At 32.3% G+C, this 12,408-nt stretch overlaps 2 protein-coding genes across 3 annotated transcripts in view; both read right to left on the bottom strand.

The window, feature by feature from the left end:
- Window positions 1-12,408, bottom strand: part of LOC147836428 (uncharacterized) — a 719,152-nt gene that overhangs the window by 157,512 nt on the left and 549,232 nt on the right. The gene's annotated exons all lie outside the window — the stretch shown is intronic.
- The window catches only part of oca2 (oculocutaneous albinism II), a 178,881-nt gene that overhangs the window by 135,530 nt on the left and 30,943 nt on the right, over window positions 1-12,408 (bottom strand). For both annotated transcript variants that reach the window (XR_015493936.1, XM_087257613.1), the window contains exons 10-12: window positions 3,875-3,946; window positions 3,117-3,182; window positions 1,847-1,903 (exon numbers count right to left, since the gene is read on the bottom strand). Coding sequence is in view for 1 of the 2 variants with exons in the window: in XM_087257613.1 (XP_087113739.1) it covers window positions 1,847-1,903; window positions 3,117-3,182; window positions 3,875-3,946 (195 nt within the window). In the remaining variant the exon portion in view is untranslated. The remainder of the gene's footprint in view (window positions 1-1,846; window positions 1,904-3,116; window positions 3,183-3,874; window positions 3,947-12,408) is intronic.

Genomic DNA, 12,408 nt, shown 5'->3' with positions numbered 1-12,408 from the left:
TGTGTGTGAATGAGAGAGAGTGCACTCATTCGTCATGGTGTTGTGTGTCGCTTGTTATAGGCTGTTTGAACTCAGTAGCATCTAGCTGTCTAGCAGTAGCATAGTGCTGTCTAGTAATATGGCTGCCGTCGTGTCATCCATGTGGATGCTGCACACAGGTGGTGGATGAGGAAATTCCCCTAAAAAATGTGTGTAAATCGCTAAGTGTCCAGAAAATGCTATATAATTGTAAGGAATTATTATTATTATTATTATTATTATTATTATCATTATTATTATTATTATTATTATTATTATTATTATTATGTCAAATGGTTCTTGTTCTAAATATGCCTGCCAAGATGATTTTTGATTTATAATCTATTGTTGGCAAACACATCACAGGCATTGATTTTTGCTGAGAACAAAATAAATACAGTAAAGCCTAGTTTAAACTTGATGCGTCCGCTAGTACACTTGACTGTGTGTGCCAAATGTGACATCATGGATGTGTTCGCTTTGGTTGTGCGCGACATGATTTCAGCTGGAGGAGGGCATTTTTTTTTTTTTTGAGACTCAAACAAACAGTTCATGCGGTGCTGCATTTGATTTGAGTTAAATATATAACACTTTGCATGGGTTTTTTTTAAACAGGTACGACTGTACAGACATCTTTATGATCTGTCCATGACTGATCATAGGGATAACTAGATGGACAATAATTATTGGCAAGAAATTGCAACAGCCATGGGAAAGGTGGAAATTTTTGTAAAGGTGTAGAAAAACGTGAGGGGTAAGTTTGTTAAAACCAAAAAGTGAAGCCATGGCAAAAGTGGAGACCCAGGTGATTTTAATTTTACATAATGTGTTTTTCCACCATTTATAAGTTTAACACAGATGTATATATTACAATTTTGAATTTAAAACAATGTAATAGTTACAAAACTATATTAAAGCAACAAATTATTTCTTTGATAACTGGAAAAGAATATTTGAACCTAGCGATTTACAATATACTGATGGCCTGCTTTTTTAGGCTTTATTGGTGATAATTGTCAGGAATGTTCGACCATTATTGCCTTTTTAGCATATCAGTAGAGGGCAAACTAGCCAGACAGCAATTTGTGAATAGTTGAGTGGGCTAAATAACAAAGTCTTTAGTTTTTAGATTTTTAGTGTTTGTTTGTTTTTTTTTTGTTTTTTTTGCTTTTATTCTTGCTATAATAAAACAATATACTTGTAGAGAAACCAATGTCGTCATTAATATTTTATTAAACTTTAAAAGGTGGAACTGTCTGAGATATGAACAAAAGCAAGAGATGCATAAAAGTTTTAATTAAAAAAAAAATCTTGAATGGTTATAAAAATATTTATAATTATTAAAATTTATTTATAAAAATAATTAGTTAAAAAATCTTGAATGATATTAATGATATTCCGGAAATTTCCTACTTCTCTGTTTATCTGTCTAACCTCAGGGTGGGTTTCTTTTGACTGCCCCCTGTGGCTTTAAAGAATATCACAACATCAAACGCATCAAGTATAAAAGACTCGTCCGTTTTGTGAGGTGCACGCTCAGTCAGCGGAGGTGCGCGATGCGGTGCCAGGCGAAAGTAGAAATCAGGCTTAACAAATTCTTATGTAACAGGGAAAATTTCACTTGTACAATTGGATTTATTTTAATGCATGAAATCCTTTAGTCATCTTTGCCCAATAATTATATTTAAGGTGGGTTGGAAAGATAAAGTGTAATTTTACAGAAAACATGAGGACCGAACTATCTCGGGAACAAAGACATTGTATCTTGCATAAGCAGACATATGCAAAACAAATCCCAAATAAGCATTTGTAAAACAAGAGAACTCACCTTTACCGCACAGTAATCAAAGAAACCAGTCTCCGAGAATATTGCCACCAGTATCATCTGAAAGTAAACAGGAAGGGTTATGAGACTTCAACATTTCATGCTTTCTATTTTTAGCACTTACTGCCACATGTGTTGCTATAAAATCACATTAAGTCTCAAATATCACACAGCCTCTCACTCAATTTCATGCCACATATATCCTTCCCCTGTTTTTTTTTTTTCTCTCTGCCTCAGATTCAGAAACTGATTTCCTAAAATACAGGAAATCAATAAAGTGAAACATCAACATTGCTGAGTTCATTAAGCTAACATTTCGAATGTAAAATGCGTCTCAGCCTCGTACGCTCATCTTTAAAATTGACAGATGCTGTGATTCATTTTCTATCATCTGTGTCTGATTTTCTTTTATGCTTTTTCTCAAATACTCCTACATGTAGTCTTCTGGATGAGGGCTGATTGAGCGTATTTGTTTCCATGGAGACAGCCATTGAACAAACAAAGATCTTGAAAAGGGTGCCACTTCGGTAATAATATTACATAGCCTGTGTGTTTTAACGTGTTTTCGTATATTTTGTCACACTTTGTCACATGACCATGCAAAACATGGACTCATTTCTTATTAAGCAGACATCCAGACACACATAACACACCCTACATTTCTTCTGCAATGTAAAGTAAAAGAAGCACTTTCTAAAAGAAGCACTAGGTTAATAGCACATTAAAGAAATGTGCCCTATTTAGTGCCTGGCAGGTTGACTGAGAGGCTGATATGGGTTGAGGTTAGAGGTTGGATTAGCGGTTTGTCAGCCTGTCAAACAATTAGAGCGTCTTTGTCAACAGGCAAGTTAAAGCATCTCATTACACTAGATATAAGCGTCTAATAGGGTCGCACGTTTACAGGCACTATGGTAGGATTGCACTACTGGAGTTTTAAAATACTGTACTGCTACAGTATATATTTTTCAGACAGTATACTGTAGTCAATGCTGCAGTACACGTCATGTGAATCAAAATGATTAGTTTGTTAATTGACTAATGATAATGTATTTATTTATTATTATTAATCTTCATTCTTTTGAGACAATATATTTCCTTAATGCTGTTTAACGGGGGGGTGGGGGGGGGGTGGGGGGGGGAATGTTTTTCAATACATTTTAAAATGTAGTAGTATTTCAAACATATATACTACATTGTAACCACAATACTAAAGTTTACTGGGAAAAATAACGAGCATGAGAGCTCCTACAGACAAGATTTTTTATATACTCACCATTCCAAATAGCAAGGCAAGCGTCTCGTAGTCAATCCATTCCACAACAGTCATAAGACTCGGCCTCTACAGTAGAGAGACAACAAGATGAGAACATTTCAGTCTTAACTAGGCTCTCTGAATATTAAAGATTCATAACAATACCAGCTAAAACCTTGATACTGCATTTTGTTTACAGTAGAGTCTAACAACCAACCAAGTTCAAAGTTCATAAAGTTTTAAGTGGGAAAAAAAGTGATTTGAGACTACTGAGCTCTGGGTATTTTTAAAGGGCACTCCATCTATCAAAGAGACAGAAGCATACTGAGTAATTTTACTTGCGCTTAAATAAAGCACTTATCTCTGGTTTCTGTAATACAATAACTAATACATAGAGCCACAAAGAGAAAGTCAGGATTTTAATTATTCACCATCCTGTGCTACACATTAGAGACAATTAATGCAATTACTGCCAAAATCCCATTTATGTGAAATGGCCCGGTCTGATTTATTTAATTGTGTAAATGTACTGTAGGTGCTTCTTTACATATTATTCTGAAACTCAGACTCTGTACTGTAATTTAAATCCATGTTTGCCCCTTCTATATTATTCATGCAGACCTCAGCACAAGACAGAATGTTCTGGAGCTGTGCTCTCATACTTTAAGCTAATAAGACTAAAGACCATCACTGCAGTTTATAAAACTAACGAAGTCCCAGAGCCTAACTCTCGACTCAAGGCAAACAATCTTTATGAGAATGGAATAAATAAAGCGTACATCTCCAATGAAAGCCAGAGCTGCCAGAGCAGACAGGGATCCTAACATTGCAGCCAGAGTGCGGTGAACAATCTGCAAACACAGACAAACAAAGACAAATAAGCTAGAGGAAAACATATTTCATCAGAATAATAACTCCAAGTTGGATCACAATATACTTTGCCAAATATTTTTCACAAAATTTGTTCATAACATTGGCCACAGTGCACCACACATAAAATGATTGTTTGTGTTTTGTTTTTAATGAGCTCTAAATCAGTGTGTTTTTCTCATTTTTTCACCCATCATGCAAAAAAAAAAATTATATCTTATTGCTTATAAAAGCAATCGCACACCTCAAGACAACAAGCTGCATGCTATAAGATGCTATGCTCACCATTACACTAAATTATAACAGTTGAGATTTTCAACTTTCCACATTTGCAATAATAACAATGGTGCACACCTTACCAAGAGCGATCAAATATGTAATGCATAAGATTTGGGAGAAATAACTTTCACACCCACACTTCATGTCTTTTTGCAGTTTGATCCACCTCATTTCTCATATTTTTCATTCATTCTGACCCTTTTTGTCCAATCATGTAAATTTAATCTTTAAGCAGACACCTTTATCAAGAGCAACTTACAAATGAAAGGTAATCAAAGCAACAAGAACCACGCAAAAAAATGTAAACACATTTTTTAAACAATAGTTTTAATAAATTACTTCTAATATAGAATTTCTTTTAATGTCTAATGTCTCTGTCATGATGACAATACATAATATTTTACTAGTTATTTTGCAATATACTAACTAGGTTAATATGGTTCACTAGACAAGTTCAGTTAAGGTCTGCAACGTTCTAAAGCACTGCTTTGTAATCCAAAATTCCAAAATAAATATAGACTGTAACACTTTTACATTACATTACGTACATACATACACTATATATATATATATATATATATATATATATATATATATATATATATATATATATATATATATATATATATATACACTGTATATACATACATACACACAATGGCCACTTTATTAGGTACACCTTACTAGTACGGGGTTGGACCCCCTTTCGCCTTTAGATTCACTGTATCTTAATCCTTCGTGGCATAGATTCAACTAGGGACTGGGAATATTCCTCAGAGACTTGGTCCATATTGACATGACAGCATCACAAAGTTGCTGCAGATACATGTTGCCAATCTCCCGTTCCACCACATCCCAAAGGAGCTCTAATGGATTGAGATCTGGTGACTGTGGATTGCCATTTGAGTACAGAAAAATTATTGTCATGTTTAAGAAACCAGTCTGAGATGATTCACACTTTATGACATGGCGCATTATCCTGCTGGAAGTAGCCATCAGAAGATGGGTACACTGTGGTCATGAAGGGATGGACATGGTCAGCAACAATACACAAGTAGGCTGTGGCATTGACGCAATGCTCAATTGGTACTAATGGGTCCAAGTGTGCCAAGAAAATATCCCAGACACCATTAGAACACCACCACCACCAGCCTGAATTGTTGACACAAGGTAGGATGGATTCATACTTTCATGTTGTTGATGTCAAATTGTGACCCTACCATCTGAATGTAGCAGCAAAAATCAAGATCAGGCAATGTTTTTTCAATCTTCTATTGTCCAATTTTGCTGAGCATGTGCAAATTGTAGCCTTGGTTTCCTGTTCCTAGCTGATAGGAATGGCACCCGGTGTGGTCTTCAACTGCTGTAGACCATTCGACTCAAGGTTTGATGTGTTGAGCATTCAGAGATGCTCTCCTGCATAACTCAGTTGTAACGAGTGGTTATTTGAGTTACTGTTTGCCTTTCTATCCGCAGGAACCAGTCTGGCCATTTTCCTCTGACATCTGGCATCAACAAGGCATTTGCCCCCACAGAACTGTCACTCACTGAATATTTTCTGTTTTTCAAAGCATTCTCTGTAAACCCTAGAGATGGCTGTGCATGAACATCCCAGTAGATCAGCAGTTTCTGAAATACTCAGACCAGCCCGTCTGGCACCATCAACCATGCCACATTCAAAGTCACTTAAATAGCCTTACTACCCCATTCTGATGCACATATTTGAACTGTAGCAGATCATCTTGACCATGTCTACATGCCCAAATGCATTGAGTTGCTGCCATGTGATTGGCTAATTAGAAATTTGCATTAACGAGCAGTTGGACAGGTGTACCTAATAAAGTGACCAGTAAAATTTGAAAATTAATTAATTAACTTAATTAACTATACAGAGAATAGAAAAATATAACAGAAATGTACTATTAGAAGACCAGAGCAGTAAAAAAAGGAATTTAATTTACTTTGTTTTTATATTTAATTTTATTCTAATATAAGCAGAAAAAAGAATAGAAAGTGTTAGCATTAGAGATCCACAGTTTTGTTTTGATGGTCCATGTGAGTATTAGTAGACTGTCAGCTTAATATCTGTTGATACTGCTACTAAAGACATTTAACTGACTTCAAGAAACTTTGCAAGTACATGCAAACTTACACTAACCTATACCCCAACCAGTCTACTTATACTCTAATGAGAATTAGATGGCACGTAGATGCAATGTAACTTAAATTTAACAAACGATCAAAATAAAGTGTGACCTTTATTTTAATTTAGTATTAAATATTCAAATGACCACAAATATCAAAGCTGCTCTCCACTCAATAATCTATTTGAATGGGATAAAAAACAAAATAGAGTAAACAAAACAGTAGCAGCAAAGACAAACTCATAGAATCTTCCATCAGCTTTGGATCTTGCGTCATTCAACAACATCTTCAGGTCATCTGCTCTTCAATCACTCTCTGGGCTAAATCAGCACCTCCAACAGCGTGTCAGCCATCAACATCCTCAGCATCTGTTTTCCTGTTAAGAGCTCTTGACCACGCAGGACGCCACAATCAAATACCTGATGTACCTCTCCCGACATCACGAGGCACAATAAAGCCATCATTACAAGAACAGTGTAATCAGCCAGTAGAGCGAAGAGAAGGACAACGAGTAACATAACATTCGGGCTAACAGCTAATGACTCCACTCTCCAAGGAGCAAGTAATCTGTGTCAGTCCGACAACTTCCCCGAGGAGGAGGAACGCTCGGCGCAATGTTGTGATTGTAAGTCTAAAACAGGTCATTAAGATAAATCGTTGAACACTGCTTTCTCTGCAGAATTAATCAGCAACATGGATATACATTGTGCTGTTCTGCATAAGAAAGCATCCTCTGAGACTAATGCTTCTCTGTTTGGTGATTTTCACCAATTAGTCTCAATTATAGGGCAAGAAACACTTCATAGTCAAAATTAAATGGGTAAGATATAACGCTGGTTTTATAGGTCCAAAGACCCCCAGTTACTGTGAACTCCAGTCTAATTCAGAAATAATCTATCAGCCATTATTAAAATGTTTACAAGATATCTGCAATTAGATTGTGGAGAAATGCATTATTCAGGAGTCTTTTAAGGCATATTAATATTTATAAGCATGTCGGGCTGTTGTGTATCTCAGATTTCGGGTTTTGCCCTCTCTTGGGGCAAATGGGTTTTAGCTATCAGGGTTGCTGATGAAACTCACCATCTGAGCCCTTTTAATCAAAGCAGTTTTCAGAAAGCTGATTCTAGATCAGCTCTGAGGATTAGCAGAAAAACCGTCATGCAATGCAGATGCAAGAAGAACATGAAAACAGGTCAATAGAACAAACACTTGATTATTTACAATGGGGTCCGAAGGACTGAAATGCAAAATGAAATCTGTAATGCAAATCAACTTGAAAGATTTCAAGCTAAAAAAAAATGGAAAGAGCTGGACATAAAGGCACGAGTAGAATAAGTTAGAGAGCTTATTTTAGACGTCAAGATACTTCTTCGGAAATCTCACGCTGTCATGTGTGAGGTATGTTTCATTAAAATTGAATGTTTTTCTTAACACTTTTTGATTGCCTCAAAAAGGCTGGAACTAGACTTTGAGTTTTTTATTATAAGATTTCAACTTTTTCTCTCTCTCTTTCTCTCAATGCTTTCAAATAGACTGCATATTCAAATAAAATAAAAGTGTAAACTGAATAAATAGTAAATAGAAAATAGAAAATTTTAATAAATAATCAGATTTTTTGTATATATAAAAGAACATAAACAAATAAAGTAAAACAGAAAGAATGATTATAATATAGAAAAATAAAATAAATATATAAAATAAAAAACAGCAAATACAATATAGAAAAATAAACAAACAAAATGAAATAAACAAATAAAATAAAAAACATTAAACAGAATATAGAAAAATAAACAAACAAAATGAAAAAATAAATAGCATAAATAGTATATAGAAAAAAATTAAAAACTACAAAATAAACAAAGAAAATAAACTAAGTGTATATATACATATATATATATATATATATATATATATATATATATATATATATATATATATATATATATATATAAATATATATATATATATATATATATATATATTAAAGTATATAAATAAATACTAAATATAAGTATCTAAAAAGTAAATAGAATAAAAATTAATAAAATATTAAAAAGTAAAATAATCCTACAAATAAAATAAAATAAAATAAAATAAAGAAATTAGATAAAATAGAAACAGTGATTATAATATAGAAAAATAAACAAACAAAAGGAAACAAACAAATATTTTAACATATTAATAATAAAAAATGCATAAATAGATTATAAAATTTTTTAAAGAAAATGAAACAAAAAGAAAAGAAAAGAATGATAAGTATATAAATATATAGTAAATATAAAATATATAAAAAGTAAAAATAAAATAAAGAAATTAGATCAAATAAAAACAGTGAATATAATATAAAAATAAATAAAATAAATAAACATACAAACAATGTACAACAAAAAATTAGAATAGAAAAAAAATAAAAAATTAATAAAAAATAAATAAAAATCATACAAAATGAAGTAAACTTATAAAATAGATTTAATAAGCAATTAAATAAATAATTTAATAAAAAAATAATAAGTATTAAATAAAATTTACTTAAAAATTAATTAAGTTAAAAAACAACATTAATGCAAAATAATCATGTTTTAACAATTAGATAAATAAAGCGACTCACCCGATCAGCATGAAATAAAGAATTAGTTCAATTCTGAAAAGATAAACCTAATTTAACACAGTGTTTTGGTGAAAGCGGATACATGGGGCCCCCAAAGTCTCCATTAAACATTCTCACAAAGGCCTAATTAAACTAGCGGACACGCAGCATGCTGTCCCTCCTGAAGAAATAAATGTAATTAAGAAGGGACGTCCCCTCTGCCCTCGTGTCCCCCTGGAGCCACACTAAAACTCTAAAATGTGTGCACTACAGGGAGAAGAGGAAGTTTAAATGTGGAGGAGTGCTTATAATAACGTACATTGAAGATATGTCTGGAGGGTCAGCTTAATATTTATTATTATCAAATTTGTACTTGTGTATATCCTGGATGCTGCAACCTACAGTATGTAAAATGTAGTATTATGTTAGTGTGTGCAAACTACCAAAGCATCGGGATATTTGTGCTCCAGACTTTTGTGAATGCACCCAGGATTAGTTTGCCAGGGGTGTGGATAATAAGGATAATAATGTTATAAATAATGTTAAGTTTCAAGAGCAATATGTATTAGATTTTTAGTTTTTATATATTGCTATATTTTGTTTTTGAATCTAAACATGTCTGTTTGTGGAGTTTTGTTTTGAATCAGTTTCAGCTAAAAATCCTCCCGTGTTGTTTTACAAAGTGCCCCCTCATGGATAAAAAAATGTATTTAACGAAAAAAAATATTTTGTTTTATTTTATTTTCAAGTAATTTTGTGTGAATTTGAATATTTTTGCATATTATTGGAAAAGGGCATTTATGTTTACTCTTATCCCCATACAGAAAAAATCCCTATATTTCATTAATCTGTATGCAGGGCAAATTGACACTATAAAAAAAAGTTGACTCAACTCAAAATTGTAAGGCAATTTGCTCCAGAGCTTTTTTGAGTTGACTCAACTTTCAACCCAAGTACTGCATTTCACTCTGTTTAAGTTGCGTCAACTCAAAAAAGTTCTGCAGCAAGATGCCTTACAATATTAAGTTGAGTCAACTTTTCCACATATTGTTTACTGTGTGTATCTTCTTCTTCACTTGTTTTGAATGTGCTTGTACAAAAATAACAATGTCTTAGTTCAAATAAATAAAACAAAATAAACACATATAAAAATATAAATAAAAAAACAAATAAATAAATAAACACTAAAACAAACTAATAAATAAAATATTAATATTATAACAAACAAACAAATAATAAAAACAAACGAATTAATACAAATTTAAATATTAGAACAAACAAATAAATAAAAATATTAATATTATAACAAATAAATAAATAAATAAACAAATAATAAAAACAAACAAATAAATAAATAAAAATAATAATATTATAACAAATAAACAAATAAATAAATAAACAAACAAACAAATAATAAATAAATAAATAAATAAATAAATAAATAAATAAATAAATAAATAAATAAATAAATAAATAAATAAATAAATAAATAAATAAACAAACAAACAAACAAACAATTAATCCAATACAATGAGTTTGAGTGAAACACAGTTTGAGTCAAAATGACCTAAGGACAGGAAGAGGGATTTTAATCTTTAAAAAATACCATTTACAGCAAATTATTATGATGAGTAAAATGAGGGGGGAAATGATTTTACCCATTTGAACCAAAACAATCTGGGCATGAAATAAAATTTGAGCTCTCTAAATCCTCATGTTGATTCATATGTTACTTTTAGATCTTCCTAAAATCCAGTACCTCTGTGGACTCACAGTCAGTGTGAGCCAGATAAATAAAACTCATCCTGTTAATATCAGTAGAGCCCAGTGACCTCTAGTGCTCAACAGTGGTACAAGAAACAAAACAAACAAAATATGTGAGATTGAGAACAACCAAGGACACACGAGCACAATACTCCATTTACAAGCACAGCTTTGTAACGTTTATGAACAATATCTCCACCATGACCACTATTCGTCCTTCTGAAACCTGCTGTCACGCACATGAAAAAATACTAGTAATTTAATTTTATGTTTAATAATAATAAAAATAAAAATTCACATTTCATCAGAGGTCAAAACACAGCTGTACTGCTAAAACAACAAACCAACATGAAATCAAAAATAAAATCATACAAATTGTTGGTCTTTATTTGAAGTTTTCTCTCAAGGTTACAAATTTGATAACTATAACATCTAGCTTTAATTCTGAGGTTTTTGTTTTACAGACTTCACATTATTAAAATCCACTGAAGAAACATATTCAGTATCTGATCCCACATATTTAAAAATAATCCTGGTTTAAAGCTACCAATTCAATTCAATAAATGTGAATTAAATCAATGAAAATGTTACTTCTGTGTTTGGAACAAAGTGCTGCAATCATTTTCTTCAACACATATTTTACGCAGTGTTAAATATGCAAATATTCATTAATTTATTTTGTTTTCGGCTTGGTCCCTTTATTAATCCGGGTCACCGCAGCGGAATGAACCGCCAACTTATCCAGCACATTTTTACGCAGCGGATAGGAAACAAACATACACACTCGATTACACTCATACACTACGTTCAATTTAGCCTACCTAATTCACCTGTACCACATGTCTTTGGACTGTGGGGGAAACCGGAGCACCCGGAAAAAACCCACGCAAACGCAGGGAGAACATGCAGACTCCACACAGAAACGGCAACTGACCCAGCCGAGGCTCGAACCAGCGACCTTCTTGATGTGAGGCGACAGCACTACCTACTGCGCCACTGCGTCGCCATAGGATTTTCTTCTTTTTTTTTACTGGTAGAACCTTATTGCCGATTGACTGAATGAAAAAAAAGTCCAACATCATGGACATCAGGCTTTAAATTATGTGCATTGCTCTGGAAGCAAAAATATGACTTTACATGTGATGTCCATTGTACATGGTCTGAGTTAATACTATTTATCAAATTTCTATAGATTCTAGAATATATATACTGTATAATAAAATTTACTAGAGTAGGCTGTGGTTAAAAAAAACAGTTTAGTGATACTTAAATTACCCTAGTATTTTTTTATGTGGGGTGTCATAGTTTCTGGGTCCAAACATTTTTAAAATAAAGGCAAAAGTAAACTAAAACTTAAATTTACTCTTTTTTTTCCGTTTTATATTGTTTCCTGAAAAACTCAAACAGTTGTTAACAAAAAAAATAATATTAATAATAATAAATTATTATAATCATATTTATTTATTTATGTTTAAATGCCTTATCAGCAGCATTGGCTATACCCATGGCAATATTGGTAGTAAATATTCAATATATCATTTACAATCATAACTGTTTCTTAATCATATAAAAAAATCATGAGTTTAATAATTTTCATGTTTAAGGCCAAATAGTCAAAGAGTGGTCATAAACGGCTACTGAGATTGAGTTTCTCAAATCAAACGA

This window comes from Danio rerio, chromosome 6 (genome assembly GCF_052040795.2).
Source record: "Danio rerio strain M-AB ecotype USA chromosome 6, GRCz13ab, whole genome shotgun sequence".
NCBI classification, from domain to species: domain Eukaryota; kingdom Metazoa; phylum Chordata; class Actinopteri; order Cypriniformes; family Danionidae; genus Danio; species Danio rerio.
This window is presented reverse-complemented; position numbering and strand designations above follow the sequence as displayed.